The 25,439-nt window shown below is 45.0% G+C and overlaps 1 protein-coding gene across 1 annotated transcript in view; it reads left to right on the forward strand.

Moving 5' to 3' along the window:
• Window positions 1-352: 352 nt before the first annotated feature.
• Window positions 353-25,439, forward strand: part of synj2bp (synaptojanin 2 binding protein) — a 47,518-nt gene continuing 22,431 nt past the window's right edge. Inside the window, exons 1-2 of the mRNA XM_059954638.1 lie at window positions 353-522; window positions 18,149-18,285. Coding sequence (XP_059810621.1) covers window positions 357-522; window positions 18,149-18,285 — 303 coding nt within the window. The 5' untranslated portion in view covers window positions 353-356. The remainder of the gene's footprint in view (window positions 523-18,148; window positions 18,286-25,439) is intronic.

The following is a 25,439-nucleotide window of genomic DNA, read 5'->3' on the forward strand; positions in this document are numbered from 1 at the left end:
CGAAACGTTGTCACTACCTCCTCCCATAGCTGCTGTCTGGCCTGCTGAGTTCTGCCAGCATTTTGTGTTTTCACGTACTCTAGTGTAGTTTTGTGTTTTTTCATGTAGCACTAGGGTCCTGGAGGAATGTTGTTTCGTTTTTACTGTGTACTGTAGCAACAGTTAATGGTCGAATTGACAATGAACTTAACTTGATGGTGCGCCCTCGCCAACCACAATTGCCACCTGGCGCCGGTACTAGCGCGGACCATACAGTTCCGCCTGTGCCGGTCAGGAGCATGCGTACACGGCGTTGCCGGACGGCAGCTGAGTGCGCGTGCGCGAGCGCGAGTCGCGTGCGCCACCCCGAAGAACGTATGTGCAAGAAGGTTCGCTGGCGGTTTCCACTTGTGCGTGGCTCCGGCTCCGCGGTCGCGTTCGGTGGCTTTATTCTTCCTGCAGGCGTTTCCTCTGGTGTCGGCATGAGCTGTACGCCTTACACCACCCTGACTGAGGAAATTAGTCTGAAGCGAGGCGCTTCAGGTAAACTGAACATTAGGGGTAATTGGCGTGTGGATGTGGGGGAGGAAACGAGTGATGGGAAAGCGACATTTGGAGGGCAAAGCACGGGAGGTGTAGTTAATGATATGCCAGCAGTGAATGTGTGGCAGCAGGCAAGTACAACTGAAAGTTCATGAGGCTTGTGGGCGGCAAGTGGCCAGGTGGGTAGGGTTGGATGTTCTATGTAGGTTAGCAAGGACATGGGAGCATGTTGGTAGTTGCTGCGGACTTTAGGGAATGGACATCAAAAGGAAGGAAGTAACAATGTATTAAGGCTTTGATCGAATAAACTTTATGAGAGTGGGATGAGGAGTGAACAGGGTCCTTGCAGCACAAATTGCTCTTCCTCATTTCAGATGGGGTGCCTACTTGAGGGGAAGGTATTAAAATAGATCTTGGAACAGGTGCAAGCATTCCTGTTAAGTTAGAAGTGCAATAAATCTGCAGGAAGAACTGAGTGAGTTGGATAACATTTGTTGGGTGACATGCAACTAACTGAAATGTGGAGAGTTCATTATCCTCAACACCCCCACCCCACGCACATAGATGTTGCTCAATCCACTAGGTTCCTCATGAAGATTTTGTGGTTCTGGACTCTGGTGTATGCATTCTCTTGAGTCTTCATATCAAAAGTACATATTTGCTTCCAAAACAAAATAATAGTTGAACCTGAAAATCTACTATAAAGCAAAATGAAGGTTGCAAATATTGAGGCAGTTAGGCAGCACCTTAAGAAAGACGAATAGCATTTTTAGTCAATTCCCTATCACTAAAACTATGCATGTCAAGCTGAGTTTTTCCCAAATGTTTTCTGGTTTGATTTCTCTATAGCATTCTTGTCTATAATTTTATTTAGTTTTTTAAAAAAAATTAATAGCCTTTGATTTGGAGATCAGTGAGATAAAGTTGACGTAAGATCACTTTTTATGAATCTTTTGTATATTTTTGAAAGTGCATTTTGATCTGCAGACATTTAAACAAAAACATTGCATATTATTGATTCCTGGATCATTATTTGAAGCAGTTCCATCATGCTCAAAGATTTACTTTCACCCTGGTTTTGTTGGACTGAGGTTGTTGAAGATTCTTGTACTTAATCTGCCACTAGTGGGATAGAAGTTGTTTAGTGTGATGGATATGATGTTTGAGAGATGCTGTAGTCCTTTGCTTATTTACTTGGCCACCTTGTGTTCCTCCTGAAGAAACTAGAGCTGCTCAGTACCTTTTCAGATACTTTTCTATTCTAGAAATCCTCCTGAGTTGAGAGGGCACTTTTTTCAAAGACACAAGCTAGAAAGCCGAGACAGCTTTGGGCTTATATAATGTGAACAATTTTTCCTCCTTGCATCTTCTCTATCATATCTTGTGCTTCTAATGAGCTCCATGAAATTTTGGGGAAACCTTTTTTTTTCTTTCCCTTGGCCTGTCAGGCCACACTTCCACTATGGCTCCTGTCTCATCCTCAAATTTCTTTCTTTTTTATTATAATTATATCCTCTACGATCTTCAACCCGTCTGCTACTCCTTTGTCCCTAGTCCTACTGAAATGTTGATGATCATGTTGCCTGCCACCCATATCTGCTAATACTCCCTCTCAAAAAAAAATTCACTCTCCTCTATAAATCCACCATTGTCAACCACACAATAAATCTTAGCATTTTTTGTACTTGTGCCAACTACCCTAACTGCCACCTCCCTTTAATTTCAAGATCTTGATGGGGTTGTCATCTCCTTAAATGGGTTTACAGTGTTTTTGAGACCCCCTGTATTTCTATCTCTCTTCAAGTAAGTTCCATCTCACTAGAGCACCACTTATCAAGATGAACATGATATTCTTCATGGTTACTTTGAAAATCTTTCTCTAATGCAGGGATCCCAAACTTTGTTAATGCCATGGACCAATACCATTAAGCAAGGGGTCTGTGGACCCCAGGTTGGGAATCCCTGCTCTAGAGGTTCTCCATCATACTCTAGCCATACTACTTGATCACCTTCTCCTCACCCAGCCCATCACCGTTGTTTAATTGTGTAGTACGAAAACATTGGAGTTGTTGCTGCAACTTGCAAGGGGTTGGAGATGTACAGTATGAAGTACTATGTATAGTTTTTGAGATATTTGTGGGGGAATATATTGAAGGCAGGTTGGGAAATATTCAGATTTCTGGGATGAAGAGGTTATAACAAAGATTAAGCAGGGTGAATCTTCCCACATTTGAGTTGAAACTTTGATTTTTTGGTATTCTCAAGCCCAGTTAGCTAGGAAGGTCAGTCATTATACAAATCTGAGTTTACAATTGATAAATAGTATTTTGGATGACAAGGAAATATTAGCTACAACCAAGCCGAGATCAGAATCAGGTTTATTATCACCGGCATGTGTTGTGAAATGTCTTGTCTTAGAGGCAGCAACACAATGCAATACATGATAATACAGAAGATAAAAACAAATAAGTAAATCAATTGCAGTAAGAATATATATATTAAATAGATTTAAAATAGTGCAAAAACAGAAGAAGTATATATTAAAAAAGTGAGGTAGTGTTCATGGATTCAAAGTCCATTTAGGAGTTGTATGGTAGAGGGGAAGAAGATGTTTCTGAACCGTTGAGCGTGTGCATTCAGGCTTCTGTACTTCCTTCCTGATGGTAACAATGAGAAGAGGGCATGCCCTGGATGGTGAAGGGAAGATTGTCTCTGATTTTCTTGAATCACAGAACAGGCTTAAGTTCCCAAATGCAACTTTATTAGAGATATATAAAATCTTACTTGGTTTAAAAATTATAAATAGATATCGTGTCAGTAGGCAGATTATTTAGGAAAATGATTCACTGATTTAAGATTTTTGGTGGATGATAGAAAATGAGCGTAAGAAACTGTTTAAGAAGAGTGGTTATGATCTAGGATTCTATCTCCAAAACTGACCAAAATGCAGTTAATCAGGGCTTTTGAAAGGAAATTAGATTGCTTTTGAGGGAAAATCATTTGTACTAATGAGACTGCTCCATGAGGAGCTGATGCAGATTTGATTGGCTCGATGTTTTCAAAAATTATAAGAAACAATAGAAGCATGAGTACACCCTTCAGACTTCTCAGTAAGATCATTACCTTAATGTAATTTTTCTCCACTTTCCTTAATTTCCCCTATTATATAAAAAATTTATTGAACTCCATCATGGATAGACCTGGCAACCGTGAATTTTTCTGTTTAAGCAACTCCTTCTCTGACCTGAATTTCCCTACTCATTTTGTGAACATGACATTTAGTCTGGGTACACAAAATAAAAGAATTTTCAGCTGAAATCCCCTGGTGGCCAGCCATTTTAATTCTTTTTTCCATCTGAATCTACATAGTAATATTCCCCATCGAGTAAAGTCCCTATGTCTGATTGATTTAAGTGCCAGGTGAACGAGAAAGGTCAGGTGTGGGCCAAATTGTGGTGGCAGGGTTCAGGCCCCAGAGTGGTCTGAGAGTGAGGAATGACCCGATGTTTAGATGATTTAAGCATTGGCCCAGATTGAAATGGTCAGGGTATCAGGAGCAGGGGCGAGGCGAGGCAAGGGCCAGTTCAGCTTGCTGCTCAGCAACATTTACTCAGCTCTGTGCTGAACTGGGGTTGTTGCCTACTCAGCTGCTATGATGCCTGGCTTTGTGTGTTTCATAAATTTTCAAAACATTTATTGTTTGCACATTTTTTTCTCTCTGTGCATTGGGTGTGTGATTGTCTTTTTAAAATGGGTTCATTGTTTTGTGGCTGCCTTTTAGGAGACAAATCTCAAGGTTGTATAATTTATGCATACTTTTATAATAAATATACTTTGAATTTATTTCGGCAAAACAGAGGAAGGCATACAGCACGCATAAGCAATTTGGGACTAGTGAATCTCTTGATGACTACAAGAGTATAGGCATGCATGTGAAAGAGAAGTTAGGATGGTTAAAAGAGGGATTTGGGAGGCAAGGTGAAGCAAAATCCTAAGAAATTCTATAGGTATATTAAGAATAAAATGGAGGCTAGAGAACGAATATGTGCCCTAAAAGCACCTAGCATGACAGTCTAGGTGTGGAACGAAAGGAAATGGGTGAGATTTTTAATATTTCTCTTCAGCTTTTACTGTGGAAAAAATAATTGAAATTAAGGTAATGAGGGAAATGAATGAAGTTGTTTTGGACCACGTACAAATTAGTAGGGAGAAGGTATTGGAGATCTTAAAATGCATAAAGATGGATTAATCCCCAGGCCTGACCTGGTGACCTGGTGCATTCTGGACGTTGTGGGAAGCTAGAGAAGAAACTGGAGCAGTTCTTGTGATTTTTGCTTCACCTCTGTCTAAAGGAGTGGATTTGGAGAACTGGAGTGTGGCAAATGTGGTACCATTGTTTAAACAGGATAGCAAAAACAAGTTAGTAAAATATAGGCCAGTGAGTCTAACATTGGTGGTGGGTACATTGCTGGAGAAGTTTGTGAGAGACGAGACCTAGAAATATTTGGAGAGTCTGATTTGGGGCAGTCAACATAGCTTTATGCATGGGAAGTCCTGTCTGACAAATCTGTTGGAGTTCTTCAAGAAGGTAATCAAGAGGAAGATGAACTTAGGGCAGTGAGTATCTATATGGACTTTATCAAGACCTTTGACAAAGCCCTCATGACAGACTAGTCTGGAAGGTTAGATTGCGTGACATCCAGGAGGAGAAAGCGGATTGAATTCATAATTGGCTCAGTGGTAGGAATCAAAAGGTGATGGTCGAGCATTTGTTTCTGACTGGAGGCCAGTGTCTAATGGAGTTGGTGTTGGGACTTCTGTTGTTTTTAAATTGTATTCTTTGGCTATATTATTAAGTGTACATGTACACCTGCTTGTTAATGCAAATATCTAATCAGCCAATCATGTGGCAGCAACTCAATGTATAAAAACATGCATCAAGAGGTTCAGTTATTCTATCAAACATCAAAATGAGGAAGGAATGTGATTTTGACCATGGAGTGATGGTTGATCTCTGGAGCTTACCAAGAATGGTGCGAGAAATAGAAAGCATCAAGTCAGCAGCAGTTCTGTGGGTGAAAATGCCTTTTTAATGTGAGAGGTCAGTGGAGAATGGCCAGATTAGTTCATGCTGACAGGAAGGTGACCCTAACTCAATTAACCATGTGTTACAATAATGGTGAGCAGAAGAGCATCTCATAATGCAGAAAATGTTGAACCTTGAAGTATCTGGGCTACTGCAGCAGAAGACCACGAATATACACTCAATGGCCACTTTATTAGGTAAAGAATAAAGTGGCCATTGACTGTGTATAAACAATCTGGATATGAATGTATAAAGCACGGTTAGTAAGTCTGCAGATATACTAAAATAGGTGATGTTTCATATAGTGTAGAAGTTTATGAAGAATTACAGGGGATGTTGGATCAACTAGTTATGTGGGCTAAGGATTGTCAAATGAATTTCAATCTAGATAAATGTGAGTTACTATATTTTGGGACCTCAAACCAAGAAGAGACTTGTACAATGGATTGTCGTGCCCTGGGGACTGTTGTAAAACAGAGAGATCTAAGAGTTCAATTGCATAGTTCATTGAATTCAGCATCACTGGTAGATAGGGTGGTGAAGAAAGTGTAAGGCACACTGGTTTTCATCAGTCAGGGCACTGAGTATAGGAGTTGGGAAGTAGTGATGCAGTTACATAAGATGTTGGTTAGACCACACGGAGTATTATGTACAGTTTTGGTCACCCTATTATAGGAAAGACCTTATTAAACTAGAACAAGAGCCAAAAAGGTTTACCAGGATGTTACCTGCACACAGAGCCCTGAGTTACAAGAGGTTGTGTAGACTAGGACTTTATTCCCAAGAATGTAGGTGAATGAGGTGTGAGATGATGGAAATATTTAAGATTACAGTCTTTTTCCCAGGAAGGGTGTGCTTTAAAAAAAGAAAAAGAATTTCAGGATGTATATTATATATATTTCTCTGACATTAAATGTATCTTTTGAAAACCTATTGAGCATATTGAGCAATTGGGCATAGTTTGAAGATCAGAGGTGAGAGATTTTAAAGAGACATCTTCACACAAAGAGCTACCAGAAATAGTTGAGATGGGCACATTAGTGACATTTACTATATAGATAAGTACATAGGGATTTAGAGGGTTATGGGCAGATGGGACTAGTACAGTACACAAAGATGTAGTCAGGTTGGGCCAAAGGGCCTGTTTCATGATCCTGTGACTCATGACACCAACTCTTGAGCTGTAGCAAATGATGCCTAGAAGGGATGTTGTTCTTGCTGTCAGGTTGAGCTACGTATTCAGTTTTACCTTGCACCAAGCTTGCTTGCTTTCAACTTTGAATTTTTCTACTCTTAACTTATTGTTATCAAAATCTTTATCCATGCCTTTATTGCAATCCTTTTCCCAACTTCTAATCTCTAAACTCAGACCTAACTCATGGGAATGGCCTCCCCAATTAATTAGAAGCCCCACTGCAGAATCTCAGTGGAAGTTTCAGTCCTCCTAGTTTTGTTGTAAGCAACTTTTCAGAATTAGAAATCATAGTTAACATTTACCGTTTCACCAGGTTGTTTTTTTTTGCATAAACAGGGAATGTGGTCAAGCTAGCATTTGTAGCTTTATGACATTTTTGTACCTCATGTAAGATACGATGGCTAAAGAAGTATTGCTAGTCATACAATGTACAGGTGGCCCCTGTTTTTCAAACATTCACTTTACGACTGCTCGCTGTTACGAAAGACCTACATCAGTACCTGTTTTCGCTAACCAAAGAGGATTTTTGCGTTTATGAAAAAAGACGCACGCTTTATACGTGTATTTACCCAGAGGAAGACTACCATGACCGTGAAGCCTTGTGCGGGCAGTTGTGCGCGCATGCATGTACATACATATGTGTGTGGGCATGTACATGCCAATTTTTTTTTTCTCCACATCCATTTTGGCTCACTGACTTCCTGATTTTGATAAGTGAAACTACTCCATACATACAATAATTCTATTTTATATAGGCTGTATATTTATCATATCATTCCTGCTTTCACTATATGTTTGTGTTATTTTAGGTTTTATGTGTTATTTGATTTGATTTGGTAGGTTATTTTTTGGGTCTGGAAACACTCAAAAATTTTTCCCATATAAATGGTAATTGTTTCTTCGCTTTATGATATTTTGGCTTACAAATGGTTTCATAGAAACGCTGTACCTTCGGATAGTGGGGCGAACCTGTATTTATAAAGCAAGTGAAAGAGAGAGGGAAAAAGCATAAGAAAAGACAAGAGAGAAAATGTCCTTCAATGTGTTTACTCTGTTTTATAAACCAAATGGAATTCACAGGCCAGGCTATATTATGCATTTCATAGCCCTTTGAGCAACGTCAACTGATCTCCATTGGCTTTGTGGTTCTGATTCTGTTGAGTCAAATCACGTGACCTGTAAATACTAAAATCCCTGTAGAAAAATAGTTGTATAGTTTTCATCATCATTCTTTAAATACTGCTCGTTGAGCTTGCATGTAGTGTTTGTGCCACACTGACCACTGGGAAGCAAGCCAATTCACGATCAATGGCAGCCACAGTACAATAGTTTAAAAGCTGCTGTAGTTGGGAGTGGCGGTGGTTGTGTGGCAGAATGAAGGTCACAGCATTCTGCAAGTGTGAATAGTTTTAGAGATGTAATGATGCATTGAACAAATTGTATCTGTCCTCCTAGAACATGGAAAACAAATAGAACTTTGTCAGAATGAGTAGTCAATATTCACCTATCAACATGTTGTGCTTTTTGCATGAACATGGCTTGGATTATTCAAAGTTCAAAGTAAATTTATTATCAAAGTACATTTCTGTGTCCAAATCCTGGGATTCATTCTTGCAGGCATTCACAGAACAAAGAAATACAATAGACTAAATGATAAACAAGTAAAGTGCAAAAGACAAACTGCAAATGCAAAAAAAAATAATACTGAGGGCTTGAGTTGTAGAATCCTTGAAAGTAACTGCATATAGTGGAAGCTGTTCAGTGTTCAGGTGGGTCAGGAGCAAGAATTAGATGTTCTTTATAGCATCTGATGGAAATTTAATTAAGTTTAGGTTAAATATTCCTTCTAGAATCCTAACAAATAGGAAGAACTAATTTTTAGGCAAATACTATTTGTTTCTGCCTGTGGATTCTCTCCCTCTCTCCCTCCCTTCCAAAGTAAAAGACAGTATTAATATATGAGGATTTCCCCCCCCCCCCACCCCGCACATAAACTTGGTACGTTGCATTGATTGTTGTTTGCTGCATGTTCAGGAAGAAAATTGAGGCAATTGTTATGGACAACTATCGCTTAGTTTTATCCTGCTGGAGAAACAAGTGAATTGTCCAGTGCTGCTGGTGGATGTTCAGAATATATATTCTCTTCTATAGTGAAACACGGAGGCATTTCAAGTCAAATCAAGTCACTTTTTATTATCATCTCGACCATAACTGCTTGTACGGTACACAGTGATGCAGCTGCTCAGGATGCTCTCAATACAATCCCTGTAGAATGTGATGAGGATGGGGAGAGGTGGGAGATGGACTTTCCTCAGCCTTCGCAGAAAGTAGAGACTATACTGGGCTTTCTTTGCTATGGAGCTGGTGTTGAGGGACCAGGTGTGATTCTCTGCCAGGTGAACCCCAAGAAATTTGGTGTTCTTAATGATCTCTACTGAGGAGCCGTCGATGTTCAGCGGATAGTGCCCTCCTGAAGTCTACCACCATCTCTTTTGTTTTGTTCACATTCAGAGACAGGTTGTTGGCCCTGCACCAATCCGTTAGCCACTGTACCTCCTCTCTGTATGGTGACTCGTCGTTCTTGCTGATGAGACCCACCACGATCACGTCATCGGCGAACTTGATGATGCGGTTCAAGCTGTGTGTTGCAGCACATTCATGGGTCAGCAGAGTGAACAGCATTGGACTGAGCACACAATCCTGGGGGGGCCCTGTGCTCAGTGTGATGGTGTTGGAGATCTTGCCTCCGATCTGAACTGACTGAGGTCTCCCAATCAGGAAGTCTAATATCCAGTTGCAGAGGGAGGTGTTCAGGCCCAGTAGGCTCAGCTTTCCAATCAGTTTTGATTAGTCCAATTTGACTAGACACTGACATTTTACTTAGTTTGTCAACAGCAATTTTTGTTTCTGCCATGTATCACTGTTAATCTTAAAATGGTAAATTGAAGTGGCCTCTTCAAAAACAGCGATTTAGCAAACCTCAAAAAATGCTGGAGATAGCATGTGTAGAAATTAATGAACAGTCGATGTTTCTGGTCAAGACCCTTCTTCAGGGCCCAGACAGATGCTGTCTGACCTGAGTTCCTCCAGTATTTTGTGTGTGATTTTAGGTTTCCAGCATCTGCAGAATTTCTTGTATTTGTGATTTGGCAGCCCTATCATTCAGGTTCACTTTCGCATTTTTCCTGCTGATTAAACCTACCATTAGTTGTTCCTTGGACATTTGAATCTCCAGATCTATCACTATCTTTGGACTTTTAACCGGTTCCAGCACAGCTATCAATGGCCTCATGTTCAGTAGTGCAAGCAACAAGTTTGTTGTGTATAATTTCCTGGACTAGAAAATTTTAATTCGGGAAAGGTTGAATAGACTTGAGTTAGTTTGGAAAAGGGAAGACTTAATTGAGGGGTATAAAACTGAGAGGCTTAGCACAAGTAGAGAAAGACCTATTTCCGTTAGTATCTCTGCTGGTGGTGTAGTGGCATCGTACCAGACTTTGGAACGAGAGGTTCCGGGTTCAGATATGTCCAGCTCCTTGCACAAGTTCTTGCACGGTGCTAGGTTGAATGTCAAACTAGCAACTTGGCCTCATAAAACAGACACACAAGAAACAGCAAGGTCGCCGCCTGATGCACCAAATTGGTGCAGGGAGAAAATGGGGTGGGAAAAAAAATCATAGATTTATGGTCATTGTTAGGAACATTAAAACACAGATTTTTTTTAACTATAGTGTGGAAGGGATCAATGAGCACAGCGTCTGATAGAGTAGACACACTTACCACTCTTATAAATGCTTGGATGTACTTGAGCTATGATCTGGATTATACATAATGTGCTGAAAGTTGGTATTAGCTGGAGTAGTTCTTTCAAAAGACATGGTCATATTTGCTTGAGTGATCTTTTTCTGTGTAGTGAAGTTTCTGGTTTTATTCCATGACTATGATTATTGATCATAGTCAAAAGGTTGAACAAGGTGTGACTACTGTTCTGAGCTGCGTATATTTCACTGCAAGGAGTGTTGTAGGAAAGGCAGATACGCTTTGGGCATGGATCAGCACATGGAATTATGATATTGTAGCTATTAGTGACACTTGGTTGCAGGAGGGGTGGGTGGGACTGGCTGCTCAATATTCCTGGAATTTGTTGTTTTACATGTGATAGAGCAGGAGGGTTTAAAGGGGAGGGGATAGCATTATTAGGGAAAATGTCACAGCATTGCTCAGACAGGGCAGGGAAGAGAACTCAGACTGAGGATATATGGGTGGAATGAAAGAATACGAAGAGGATGACCACATTAACGGAATTGTATTAAAAACCACCCAACTACCTGTGGGATTTAAAGGAGCGAACTTGTAGACAGATCACAGATTGTTGCAAGAAACATAAGATTGCGATAGTAAATGCTTTTAACTTTCTACATATTGACTGGGAGACCCACACTATAAAAGGGGTGGACAGGATAGGTTTTGTTTAAGTTTGTTCGGGAAAGTTTCCTTTATTTAGTACATAGAGAATGTAATACTAGATCTCCTAGGCAGGAATGAGACAGGGCAGTGACAGTTTTTGTGTCGGGGCACACTTCGCATCTAGTTATCATAATGCCATTAGTTTCAAGATAATTGTGGAGAAGGGTTGAGATTCTAAATTGGAGAAAGGCCAATTTTAATGGCAAGTGTAGACTGGGACAGCAAAAGTGTACTTGGGAAGTGGGAGGCCTTCAAAAGTGAAATTTTGAGAGTATGGAATTTGTAAGTTCCCATCAGAATATTGAGAGAGTTTGAGGCCCTTGTTAAGAAGAGGAAAAAGCTATATTGCAGGTATAGCCAAAATGCAAGAGAACACTTAAGAAAGAAATCAGGAGAGCTGAAAGAAGGCATGTGGTTGCTCTAGCAGACAAGGTGAAGGGAAATCTCATGGGCTTCTACAGATATAGTAATGTAGCGGTGTGCTACATGCAGCGCTAAAATTACGACACGGAGTCGGTAACTGCAGTCGAAGGAAAAACTTTATTCGAAATCTTCAGCCTCACTTTTAAGCCTCCCTCAACCTGCCCCCCGTGGCGCAGAGGCTCCAAAGCTCTGTGCTCGCAAACCCCCGTAGGCTATCTAATTGTGAGCCGGTTCGGATGTGCCAGGAAATGGGTCGCCACATAACCCCTCCCCCCAGAACCGGCGATACACCCCCCAATCTCCACAGTCTGGGCTGGAACCTGCTTGGGAGGTCGGCCTCTGCGCCGAGGTGCCGGAAACTCAGCCGGTTGCGCCAGGTCCACATGGGCCAGTTTGAGGCGGTCCACCGTGAAAACCTCCTCTTTCCCCCCCAACGTCCAGCACGAACGTGGACCCGTTGTTCCGGAGCACCATAAATGGCCCCTCGTATGGCCGCTGCAGCGGTGGCCAATGCCCGCCCCTTCGTACAAACACAAACTTACAGTTCTGCAGGTCTTTGGGTACGCAGGTCGGGTTCCGCCTGTGCTGTGAAGTGGGTATGGGGGCCACGTTACCGAGCTTCTCGCGTAGTCTGCCCAGGACTGCTGCGGGATCTTCCTCTTGCCCCTGTGGGGCTGGTAGGAACTCCCCGGGGACGACCAGGGGCGCGCCGTATACCAACTCAGCCGACGAGGCATGCAGGTCGTCCTTGGGCGCTGTGCAGATGCCGAGTAGGACCCAGGGAAGCTCGTCCGCCCAGTTGGCTCTTCGCAGGCGGGCCATGAGGGCCGACTTCAGGTGATGGTGGAAACGCTCCACTAGCCCATTCGACTGTGGGTGGTGGGCAGTTGTGTGGTGCAGCTGAGTCCCCAAAAGGCTGGCCATAGCTGACCACAGGCTGGAGGTGAACTGGGCGCCTCTGTCGGAGGTAATGTGGGCCGGTACACCAAAGCGAGATATCCAGGTGGTGATCAGGGCTCGGGCGCAAGATTCGGAGGTGTTGTCGGTGAGCGGGACCGCCTCTGGCCATCTTGTGAACCAGTCCACAATAGTCAGGAGGTGCCGCACTCTGCGCGACACTGGCAGGGGGCCCACGATATCCACATGAATGTGGTCGAAACGCCGGTGGGCGGGATGGAACTGCTGCGGTGGGGCTTTGGTGTGCTGCTGCACCTTGGCCGTCTGGCAGTGCATGCACGTTTTGGCCCATTCACTGACCTGTTTGCGGAGTCCGTGCCAAATGAACCTGCTGGAAACCATCCGGACAGTCGAGTCGTCCGGATGGAGTGATGCGCCAAGTTATGAATGGAGTCGAAAACACGGCGCCGCCAGGCTGTCGGGACGACGGGACGGGGCTGGCCGGTGGCGACGTCACAGATTAGGGTCCTCTCACCCGGGCCCACGGGGAGGTCCTGGAGCTGCAAACCGGAGACTGCGGTTCTGTAACTCGGAATCTCCTCATCTGCCTGCTGTGCCTCTGCCAGTGCCTCAAAGTCTACCCCTTGGGAAAGGGCATGAACGGTAGGGCGAGAGAGCGCATCAGCCACGACATTGTCCTTACCTGAGACGTGCCGGACATCCATCGTGTATTCAGAGATGTAGGACAGGTGGCGTTGCTCAGGGGAAGACCAGGAGTCGGAAGCTTTTGTAAACGCAAAGGTAAGCGGTTTGTGGTCCGTGAACGCGGTGAAGTGCTGACCTTCTAGGAAGTACCTGAAATGCCGGATTGCCAGGTAGAGCGCCAACAGTTCCCGGTCGAAAGCACTGTACTTGAGCTCGGGTGGCCGCAGGTGTTTGCTGAAAAACGCCAGGGGTTGCCAGCGACCTGCGATGAGTTGCTCCAGCACCCCACCGACTGCTGTGTTAGATGCGTCCACTGTGAGGGCGGTAGGGGCATCCATTCTGGGATGTACTAGCATTGTGGCGTTCGCCAAAGCTTCCTTCGTTTGAACGAAAGCGGCGGCGGACTCCTCGTCCCAGGTAACGTCCTTGCTCGGACCTGACATCAGGGCGAACAGGGGGCGCATGATCCAGGCAGCTGAAGGGAGGAAGCAGTGGTAGAAATTGACCATACCTACGAATTCCTGAAGGCCTTTGATCGTGGTGGGTCGGGGGAAGTGGTGGACCGCATCTACCTTAGCGGGCAGAGGGGTTGCTCTGTCTTTAGTAATCCTGTGGCCCAGGAAGTCAATGGCATCGAGTCCAAACTGGCATTTGGCGGGGTTGATTGTAAGACCGTACTCACTCAGTCGGGCGCAGAGTTGACGGAGGTGGGACAGATGCTCCTGACGACTACTGCTGGCTATGAGAATGTCATCCAAATAGATGAACGCGAAGTCCAGGTCCCGTCCCACCGCGTCCATTAGCCGCTGGAACGTCTGTGCGGCATTCTTCAGGCCGAATGGCATGCGGAAGAACTCGAAAAGGCCAAACGGGGTGATGAGAGCCGTTTTGAGGACGTCGTCAGGATGCATCGGGATTTGATGGTACCCTCGGACGAGGTCTAACTTGGAGAAGATCCGTGCGTCGTGCAGGTTTGCTGCAAAGTCCTGAATGTGCGGCACAGGGTAGCGGTCCGGTGTGGTAGCCTCGTTCAGCCTGCGGTCTCCAGCCTCCCATCGCTTTGGGCACCATGTGCAGGGGGGAGGCCCATGGGCTGTCGGACCGCTGGATGATCCCCAATTCCTCCATCCTCTGGAACTCTTCCTTCGCCAGTCGGAGCTTGTCCGGGGGAAGCCGCCGAGCGCGGGCGTGGAGGGGTGGTCCCTGGGTCGGGATGTGGTGCTGTACGCCGTGTCGGGGCATGGCCACTGTGAACTCCGGTGCCAGAACTGATGGGAAATCCGCCAGGACCCTGGTGAAGTCGTTGTCGGACAGCGTGATGGAGCCGAGGTGAGGGGCTGGCAACTGGGCTGCACCCAGGGAGAACGTCTGAAAGGTCTCGGCGTGTACCAGTCTCTTCCTGGGCAGGTCGACCAGTAGGCTGTGAGCCCGCAAAAATCCGCACCCAGAAGCGGTTGGGCTACGGCGGCCAGTGTAAAGTCCCACGTGAACTGGCTGGAGCCGAACTGTAGCTGCACCTGACGGGTGCCATAGGTCCTTACTGTGCTGCCGTTCACGGCCCTCAGGGGGGGGACCCGGTGCCCTGCTGCGGGTGTCGTAACTCGTCGGAGGTAAAACGCTTATCTCGGCACCAGTATCAACCAAAAACCGGCGTCCCGACCTTCTATCCCACACATACAGGAAGCTATCCTGATGGCCAGCCGCCGTAGCCATCAGCGGCGGCTGGCCCTGGCGTTTCCCGGGAACTTGCAGGGCGGGTGACAACGGCGGGCTTCTGCGCCCCACCGCTGGTGGCAGAAGCACCAGTGTTGGTTGGGCCCCCCACCCCTGCCCCTGGGGTTGGCGGGCTCTGCGGCCGGGCCTGGACTGGTTTGCTGCTGGGAGCGTGGCTGGGAGATCCGTGCGATGGACGCCCCGCTCACCTTTTTGGCGTTCCACAGCAGGTCCGCCTGGGCTGCCACCTTCTGGGGGTCACTGAAATCCGCGTCGGACAGCAGCAGACGTATGTCCTCGTGCAGCTGCTCCAGGAATGCCTGTTCAAACATGAGGGAGGGCTTGTGTCCTCCGGCCAGAGACAACATCTCATTCATTAAAGCCGATGGAGGTCTGTCTCCCAAGCCATCCAGGTGCAGTAAACGGGCAGCCCGCTCACGCCGTGAGAGTCCGAAAGTCCTGAGGAGCAGGGCTTTGAATTCCGTGTACTTGCCGTCTACCGGGGGCGACTGTACGAACTCCGCGACCTGGGCCGCTGTGTCCTGGTCGAGGGAGCTCACCACGTAGTAGTAGCGGGTGTCTTCTGAGGTGATCTGGCGAACGTGGAATTGGGCTTCAGCTTGCTGGAACCATAGGTTCGGTCGCTGTGTCCAGAAACCTGGCAGTTTCAACAAAACAGCATGAACAGAGGCGGCGTAGGTCATTTCTGGTCCAAAAATCGTTTGGACCGTCGGGGTCACCAATTGTAGCGGTGTGCTACATGCAGCGCTAAAATTACGACACGGAGTCGGTAACTGCAGTCGAAGGAAAAACTTTATTCGAAATCTTCAGCCTCACTTTTAAGCCTCCCTCAACCTGTCCCCCGTGGCGCAGAGGCTCCAAAGCTCTGTGCTCGCAAACCCCCGTAGGCTATCTAATTGTGAGCCGGTTCGGATGTGCCAGGAAGTGGGTCGCCACAGTAAGAGCAAAAGGATAGCAAGAGACAAATTGGCCCTCTTGAAGATCAGAGTGGTCATTTATGCATGGAGCCGAAAGTGATGGGCAAAATTTTAAATGCTTTCTTTGTATCTGTACTTACTTGGCAGATGGACATAGTCGAAAGAAGCGAGGCAAAGCAGTAGTGAGACCATGGACTACATAGAGATTAAAGAGCAGGAGGTGTTTACCGTCTTGAGGCAAATTAGCGTGGATAAATCCTGAGGGCATGATAAGGTTCCCACAGGTCCTGGGTGATGCGAGTGCAGAAATTGCAGGGATCCTTGCAGAGATACTTAAACCATGCTTAAGCATGGGTGAGGTACCGAAAAATTGGAGAATAGTGAATGTTGTTCCATTGTTTAAGAAAGGCTGTAAGACAGAAGTTCCCAACCTGGGGTCCATGGACCCCTTAGATAATGGTTGGGGTCCAGGGCATAAAACTGCAGCTCTAAGAATAAGCTGGAGAATTAGAGGCTGGTGAGCCTGATATCTGTAGCAGATAAATTCTTGAAAGATAATCTAAGGGACTACATATATAAGTATTTGTATAGGGACTAATTAGGGGTAGCCAACATGACTCTAGGTATAGTAGGTTGTGTCTAACCAATCTTATAGAGTTTTTTTGAGGAAGTTACCAGGAAAGTTGATGAAGGCAAAGCAATGGATGTTGTCTACAGGGACTTAAGCATGGCCTTTGACAAGATCCCATGTGGGAGGCTGGTCAAGAAGTTTCAGTTGCTTGGTATTTAGGGTGAGGAAGTAAATTGATTTCAACATTGGCTTTGGAGTAGAAGCCAGAGAGTGGTGCTAGATAGATGTCTTTCTGATTGGAGCACTGTGACAGGTGGTGTGCCAGAGGGATTGGTATGAGGTCCATTGTTGTTTATCATCATTATCAATGATCTGGATGATAATGTAGTAAACTGGATCAGCAAATTTGAGGATGGCACCAGGATGGGGGTGTTGTGGACAACAAGGAAGGGTATCAAAGCTGGCAGCTGGATCTGAACCAGCTGAAAAAAATTGGGATGAAAATGGCAGATAGAATTTAATGCAGAAAAATGTGAGATGTTGCATTTTGGAAGGGCAAACCAGGATAGGACTTGCACGGTGAGCGCTAGGACACTGAGTAGTGTGGATAGAATTGAGGGATCTGGGAATACATATCCATAATTCTTTGAATGTGGCAACACAGGTAGATAGGGTTGCATTGGTCTTCATAAATCAAAGTATTGAGTACAGGTGTTAGGATATTGTGTTGAAGTAGTATAAGACATTGGTGAGGCCTAATTTGGTGTACTACGTGTGTAGTTTTGGTCACCTACCTATAGAAAAGATGTCAATAAGATTGAAAGAGTGCAGAGAAAACTTACAAGGCTGATACCAAGCCTTGAGCACCTAAGTTACAGGAAAAGATTGAGTAGATTTGGATTTTATTATGTAGAGTTTAGGAGAATGCGGTGAGATTTCATAGATGCATACAAAATTATGAGTGGTATAGATTGGGTAAAAGTAAGCAGGCTATTCCCACTGAGTTTAGGTGAGACTTGAAATAGAGTTCATGGATTAAGAATGAAAGGTGAATTGTTTAAGGGGAGCATGAGGGGGAACTTCATTCAGAAGTTGGTGAGAGTGTGGAATGAGCTGCCAGCGGAAGTGAATGCGGGTTTGATTTCAATGTTTAAGAGAAATTTGGATAGGCATAGTACATGGATAGGAGTGGTTTGGAAGGCAATGGGCTGAGGAGCATTTTTGTGTGGTGCAGTGTTCTATGACTGTATGAGAGGAAAGCAAGAGTGTTGTTAAGTTATGAGGGAATTCCAAGAGCTAGGCTTCAGGCTTCTGGAAGCATGTCTTGAATAATGAAGCTTTGAAAATCTGGATCATACAGGAGAAAGTATCTGACTAAGAAATATCATAAACACATCCTTTTTGCTGTTCTCATTAGAATTTATTATGAGTGTGTTTGAAGTGCTTAAAATTAGCCTGATCTCTAAATATAAATGTGCTATTCCAAGTTGATCAAAAGGTACTGCTGTTTGGACTTTCATTGAAGATTTCAGAAGATACGTTTCATTTCAGAAAGCTTGTGCTATACTAGCCGTTGTTGATAAGGTAGTTTTCTTTTAACTACGTTTATTTATGACCTTGCTTATTTGTAGGGTTGGGATTCAATATTATTGGAGGAACAGATTACCAGCCCAATTGTAAGGACAGTGCAATCTACGTGAGCAAAATTAAACCTCATGGACCAGCAGATCTTGATGGACGGTTAAAGGAACAAGACCAAATCTTAGCAGTAAGACTTCTGTTTTGAATACTCATTGGGTATGAATTAATCTTAAAACAATGACAGATTCTCTGATATAACCTTGCAGTTAAAATCTTCATCCAAGGAGCTATTCTGGTAATTCTCCACACCACCTGAAGGAACTTCACATGCTTCTTAAGTAATGGTAACCTGAACAAATAGCAATACTCTAGTTTGTTTTGTGTTATTTCTGTGTGTTTGTACTTAATACCTCTACTCTTGAAGCTCAAGATTCCACATGCTTTACTAACTACTCTAGAAGTATGTCTTACTGACTTTGCACGTTTATGCCCATGGGTTGCTGGCTGAATCTGTCCCTGTACACACCTTACAACTGATGTCTGTGATAGCTCTCTGCATCTTTTCATGCAAAATAAATCAGTTCATACTTTTATTAAATTCTGTCTTCCATTTGTTTGCCCATTCTTTTGGTTTATGGGCTTGTCCTTTGACAAATCTGAGCAGATCTTATTGTTGGCAGATTGTGAAATTTTAATTTTTTTCAATGTCCGTCATGTGAATTAGTTCTCTCAATGAGGACTGTTATGAAGGTACCACAGCTTGAGGGGTCGAAGGAACGGGAGTAGCACCCTCCTTCCGGAGAATCGCAAGATCACTATTAATTCGGGTCTCGGAAGTGAGAGACAATGCAATGGTTTTGGCCATTGTTCTTAGAGACACCTGTGTGACGTGCATGTCCCTGCTACGTGACAGCTACCATGGATATGGACACCCTCGGGCAATGTGGGGGTGGAGATTGCATCACCCTACTTTGATGGACATCGACAACTCTGCAAGTAAAGATAAAAGCGGACTGCAGGAGGCAGTACCCTAGCAACGCACCCGGAGGAGACCCTCGCTCAGTGCTCCCGTGGCTGGAAGCCACTCAACGCCACGTGCGCTCCTAAATCCTTTGCCTGGGGAGCGGGTGGCTGAGAATACCAAGAAGGACTTGGAACTAACAACAGGGAAACAACGCTGCCCTGATTTAACGGAGTGGCTTCCTAAAGACCCGGGCAAGTTTTTCGTTTTTTTACTGCTCCCTCTAAAACATGTGAAACCCAGCGATTCCCCGAAAGGCTGAAGTCTGCAGGTTTCTGAGTGACTTTTATATTTCCAACGGACGATATATTATCCCCTAGACAACAGTCGAGATTACTTCTTAATGATGAACATTACTATACCCGTGTTTTAGATTGAGTATTGACGATGTGCATTATCTGAATGTTTGTATTAACCTTACTTTTGTGCCCCTTTATAAATAAAAACATTTGAAAATAGTGCCATCAGACTTCAACGGACCTCTCTATCTTTGCTGGTAAGTTATCCAGTTACGGGATACGTAACAACTTGGGGTTCTCGTCTCGAGATTTGACACCAAATTGGGAGGCCAGTGAATCGGGCTTGTAAATCCAAAACTTGAATCTGGTTACGCGGGTAGCCAGACGGGAAACCAGCAAAGATGGACGTGGGTGAATTTATGAAAAACTTGACGGTGGGGACGCTAGAGGCGGCCACCAAATCAGACTTGTTAAATTTAGCGAAGGGGTTGAACCTCGCAGAAGTGAGGTCATCCATGAAAAAGTGGGAGGTACGAAGGGCCATAACTCAGTATTACATTGGGAAGAATGTGTTTGAAGATGAGGTATTGGAAGGTATCCCTGAAAAAGTACCATCAAGTGGGACGGTTCAGTTAGAGGTGGAGAAATTAAGGTTGGAACGTGAAATTAAGTTAAAAGAGCTGGAAGCGGTTGAGAGAGAGAAAGAAAGGCAAAGACAGCATGAAATTCACCTAAAGGAGCTAGAAGCAGACGAGAAAGAGAGGGAATGGGCCGAGAAAGAGAAACAGAGGCAACATGACCGGGAAATTGAGAAGATGAGGAACGAGCGAAGAGATCAAGGGTTAGACCAAGCGGAGCGGTTTAATGTTAGTAGGGAGTTGAGATTGGTGCCCCCTTTCGAGGAGACAGATGTCGATAGTTATTTCTTGCTTTTTGAAAAGGTGGCAGTAAATCAGAAGTGGCCAAAAGAGCAGTGGGTGGCGTTGTTACAAAGTGTGTTAAAGAGGAAGGCCCAACGAGCATATGCGGCGTTGTCCCTGGAGGAGGGAGGAGCGGAGAATTATGATGAGGTAAAGAAGGCCCTTCTCCGGACTTACGAATTGGTACCTGAGGCCTATAGACAAAATTTCAGAAATTTAAGGAAAGGGTGGAATCAAACGTATACCGAGCTAGCCCATGAGAAGGGGGTGCTCTTGGACCGTTGGTGCACCGCGGAAAGGGTGGACGAGGATTATGGGCGTCTCAGGGAGTTACTTTTGATCGAGGAATTTAAAAGTTGTGTTCCGGAGGAGATCCGGATGTATTTGAATGAGAAGCCGGATAAGTCCATGTCAGAGTTTGCTAGGTTTGCGGACGAATATGTCCTAACCCACAAGACAAAGACTTCCCCGAATAAAGGTCCCCAGAGAGACCGTGGGAACTATCGAGAAAGTCCGACGAGGGAGGCAGAGGTCCCACCGGGAGCTAGCGGTAAGGTTGAGGGGGAAAGGCAAGACGGCCAGAGGTTTCCGGGTTTGACCTGTTTTAATTGTGGAGAGGAAGGTCACATTGCATCTCGATGCTTTGCTCCGAGAAAGGAGATAGGAAGAGGGAAAGCCGCAGTCCCTATCGGGTGTGCCGTGGTAATCAGCAAATCGACCAGAGAGCCGAGGGGAGACAGAGTACGAGAAGGCTCTGAGAGTTGTCTGTCACACGGAACCGTGTCTGTGACGGAGGGAGACACACCAGTTCCCGTACGAATCTGGAGGGATACGGGAGCTGAATTGTCTCTGGTTAGCCGTAAGGTACTAGAATTTGGTCGGAAAACGGGCATGGTAAAGGTGGAAGGAATAAATAAAAGGATAGAAATGGTGCCCTTATATAAGGTCATTCTGGATTGTGAGCTGCTGTATGGATCAGTTGAAATAGGGGTGCCCTCAGAATTCCCAAGAGCTGACGTGGACATCCTGCTGGGAAACGACTTAGCAGGGGGTAAGGTTTGGTCAGCCATGCTGCCGACCTGGCGACCGGCGAGTTTGGTGGCCCCACCCCAGTGCCCAAGGACCCTCTCGCCGGCGCGGTCACTCGCAGCATGTCGAGAGGAACAGCTGAGAACAAGAGCAGTTTAAATTTGCCCAGTTTTGATTTGGCCGAGACGTCTTTGCTGACACTGTGCCACGAGGGTTTAGAGGGTGGTAAGACGAAGAGTAGTAAAGTGAAAGGGGGTAAGGGAGAGGAGATAGATCTGCCCTTAGCAAAGAGAAAGGTCCTAAAGGTAGGAAATAAAGATGAGAAACAGATAAAGCTGTTAAAAGGTCCAGAGTTGGACATGGATGATCTGTCTGGTTTGGCAGAATTGTTTGAAGAACTTGAGAGTTCTAAAGGTGTTCCCAATAATGAGAGGAGGGCAGTCCTAGATGGAAAGGATACCCTTGCCTCGAAGGGGTCTGCTGAAAGGGCCGAGGAGGTTGTTTCAGCTCGCAGGGTTGCGCCTTCCCCGGGTGGGAGCTGCCCAGAGAGTAACTGGGAGGATCGGGGGGAGTTAAAATTTGAAAAAGGTACGGGTGTTGAAAGCCTGGAAGAGGCAAATGTCCCGTTTGAGTGTGTCCGAGATGGGGATGCACGTGGTGCTGAACCTGGTAACGGAGCTCAGAAGAAGTCTGAGGTATCTGATTCAGTGGGACGGGGCGGCCGTCCTTGTGGGTCAAATAGGTTCAGTGGGAAAAGGGTTAACCTTGGTAACCGGGGGAAGTGTGAGTTCCCCGGTGTTTGTACTCGAAGGTGGGTTCAAAGTTAACGCAGAATTTAAGAATGGGGGGATGAGAATTGTTATTGAAGGAAACGGAGTCTGTAGTTTCCAAATCGAAGGAAGAAATCTTAAACCTGGCAGATCACTCACAGAGTGAGCCGGGGAATAGCGGGGCCCCCCACTCTATTGTTATGCCAGGATGGGGTGTGAAGAGGCCGCCTTCGACATGCTACTCGAGCGAAGAGTTCGAATCAAACACCAATAGCCTGAAGGGGACTGATAAAAGGGCCAGCCACCTGGGTAAAATCGAAGAATTGGGTGAAAAGGGTCTAAGTTTGGGGCATGGTGTTGCAAAAATAACCCCGATGAACAAGGCTGGCGGGAGTTCACCATGAAAAATTACTCAAGTTCCCCACGGGGGGGGGGGGGGGGGGGGCTCGCCGAAAAAGAGGCAACGGTTAATGGAGATGCCATTGTTAAACAGCCAAGCAGGTTGAACAGGTTTGCGCCAAAGCCTGTGAATAATAAAGACAGCCCCTTTGGAGACCTGCTGGTTACGTAAAACGACTGAAACGATCAGTGTTTGCATAAACTTCTGTAAATGCACCTAAGCTAAGGTCACACCTCCTTAGTTTTGTTGCGAAAAAAAATAATAAATAGATGGTTATTGAATTGAAGTCTGATGCTACAAGACTTTAGTACAGTACGCGATGTTAAGATATTAAAGAAAGGGGCACTGTAATAGTTAACTATTTAGATACTGACTTAAATGTATAACGGTAGTATTCTGTGAAGAGAAAAAGCTTGGGTACTGTGTTAGATTAAAAATCCTGTAAGACACTGTACAACTCCGTTTTTAACCGCTGGTAAAAAACGCTGTTTTTAGAGGGGAGGTGTTATGAAGGTACCACAGCTCTGAGGGGCTGAAGGAGTGGGAGCAGCCCTGTCCTTCCGGAGAATCGCAAGATCGCTATTAATTCGGGTCTCGGAAGTGAGAGACAATGCAACGGTTTTGGCCATTGTTCTTAGAGACACCTGTGTGACGTGCATGTCCCTGCTACGTGACAGCTACCATGGATATGGACACCCTCGGACAATGTGGGGGTGGAGATTGCATCACCCTACTTTGATGGACATTGACAACTCTGCAAGTAGCGGACTGCAGGAGGCAGTACCCAAGCAACGCACACGAAGGAGACCCTCGCTCAGTGCTCCTGTGGCTGGAAGCCACTCAATGCCACGTGCGCTCCTAAATCCTTTGCCTGGGGAGCGGGTGGCTGAGAATACCAAGAAGGACTTGGAACTAACAACAGGGAAACAACACTCCCCTGATTTAACGGAGTGGCTTCCTAAAGACCCAGGCAAGTTTTCCGTTTTTTTTACCGCTCCCTCTAAAACACATGAAACCCAGCGATTCCCCGAAAGGCTGAAGTCTGCAGGCTTCTGAGTGACTTTTATATTTCCAACGGACAATATATTATCCCCTAGACAACAGTCGAGATTACTTCTTAATAATGAACATTACTATACCCGCATTTTAGATTGAGTATTGATGACGTGCATTATCTGAATGTTTGTATTAACCTTACTTTTGTGCCCCTTTATAAATAAAAACATTTGAAAATAGTGACATCAGACTTCAACGGACCTCTCTATCTTTGCTGGTAAGTTATCCAGTTACGGGATAAGTAACAGGACTGTTTACCATCCTCCATTTATGCAGGGGGGGGGGGGAGCAGATAGCACAACATGATGATTTCTTGTAAAGAAATGTTATTTTTATGTAGATAGATATTGATCCTTGTGTTCCAAGAAGTTCAGTTTTGTTCATCAGTCTATTGTACTGTCCTTCCATAAAATCTATATGGAGAATATCCACTGCATTCCCTTTCTTAACCTTCTATACAAAGAATTACACTTAAATTCGGAGAACACAACCTTCCTTTCACAAATCCATGAAGGCACCCCTTAATTCAAACCTTTCAAAGCACTTTCTAGAGTGTTGCATTTGCTACTTTTCAACCTTCTATACAAATAATATTTGTTTTGAGGGGCTCTGAGTACAGGAGCAAAGGTGTCTTCCTGCTACTATAAGGACCATACTGAGATACACACCAGGGTACGAAATTTCCTTCATCCATTATCTTGTTAGCAAATGTACAGTCACTGGAGAGCAAGATTGAGGACCTAAGGGCAACATTGCTGTATCAAAAGGTAATGAGGGATCGTTGCATTCTGTGTTTCACGGAGACATGGCTAACTCAAGAAATGCCACATTTGGAATCAGATCGAGGTCTGATGGAATGGACTGCTGATTTGGAGAAAGCAAAAGGTGGGAGTTTGTGTTTCATTGATAAAGTCTTCATAGTGCTTGGACACAGCAATTTTGTTGCACTCTTCTTCCGGCCTGCAACATCTAGTGATTAAGTGCCGACCATTCTACTTATCAACAGGGTTCTCCTCCACGATCCTCATCGTAGTTTACAAAGGCTGATGTTCAGCAAGCACTTGAAGTTCTGAATGCCACCTTCAGCAAACAAGAAATGGCCTACCTGGGTGACGTTCAGATCATTGTCAGGGACTTTAATGAAGTGTTCTCTGCCCAATTATCATAAACATATCACCTGTAGCACCAGGTATCACAATACACTCGACTGCTTTTATACTTCCATAAGGAATGCTTACCTTTTGATCCCTTGATCACATTTTGGGAAATCTGACCATTTGGCTTTCTTCCTCTTAACTGTAAACAGGCAGAAGATAAAGAGCAAGGCTCCAGAAGTAAGGACAACTACGTGATAGTTGTGAGAGGCAGAGGAGTGGCTACAGGATTGTTTTCCATTGGCGGATTGGGCCGTGTTCAAGGCCACCTCAAAGGTCTGAACGGTTGTCACAAAGTTTGTAAAAACAGTTTTAGAAGATTATGCCCCTACAAAATCATTCAGCATCTTCCTCAGACAGAAGCCCTAGATGAACGATGATGTCTGTAATCTGTTGAGTGCCAGATCAGTGGTGTTCAGGTCTGGCAACCAAGTAACATACAAGAGGTCCAGTTTTGATCTCCAGAAAGCCATCTCGTATGTGAAATTGCAATTTCAGACCAAACTGGAATCACTGAAGAATACTCAACAGTTGTGGTGAAACTTTAATATTACCACCACTTACAAACCAAAGTGAAATGGAACAACATAGGTAACAAGGTTTTGCTCCCAGATAAGCTTAGTGCCTTCTATGCTCATTTTAACACTCAAAGCATGGAAGTGCTTTTCACAAACCTCCATAACTCCAGATGACCCTGTGATTTTAGTCTCTGAGGCTGACTTAGGCGCATCCATCTGGAGTGTGATTCCACA

Source organism: Hypanus sabinus, chromosome 2 (genome assembly GCF_030144855.1).
Source record: "Hypanus sabinus isolate sHypSab1 chromosome 2, sHypSab1.hap1, whole genome shotgun sequence".
NCBI classification, from domain to species: Eukaryota; Metazoa; Chordata; class Chondrichthyes; order Myliobatiformes; family Dasyatidae; genus Hypanus; species Hypanus sabinus.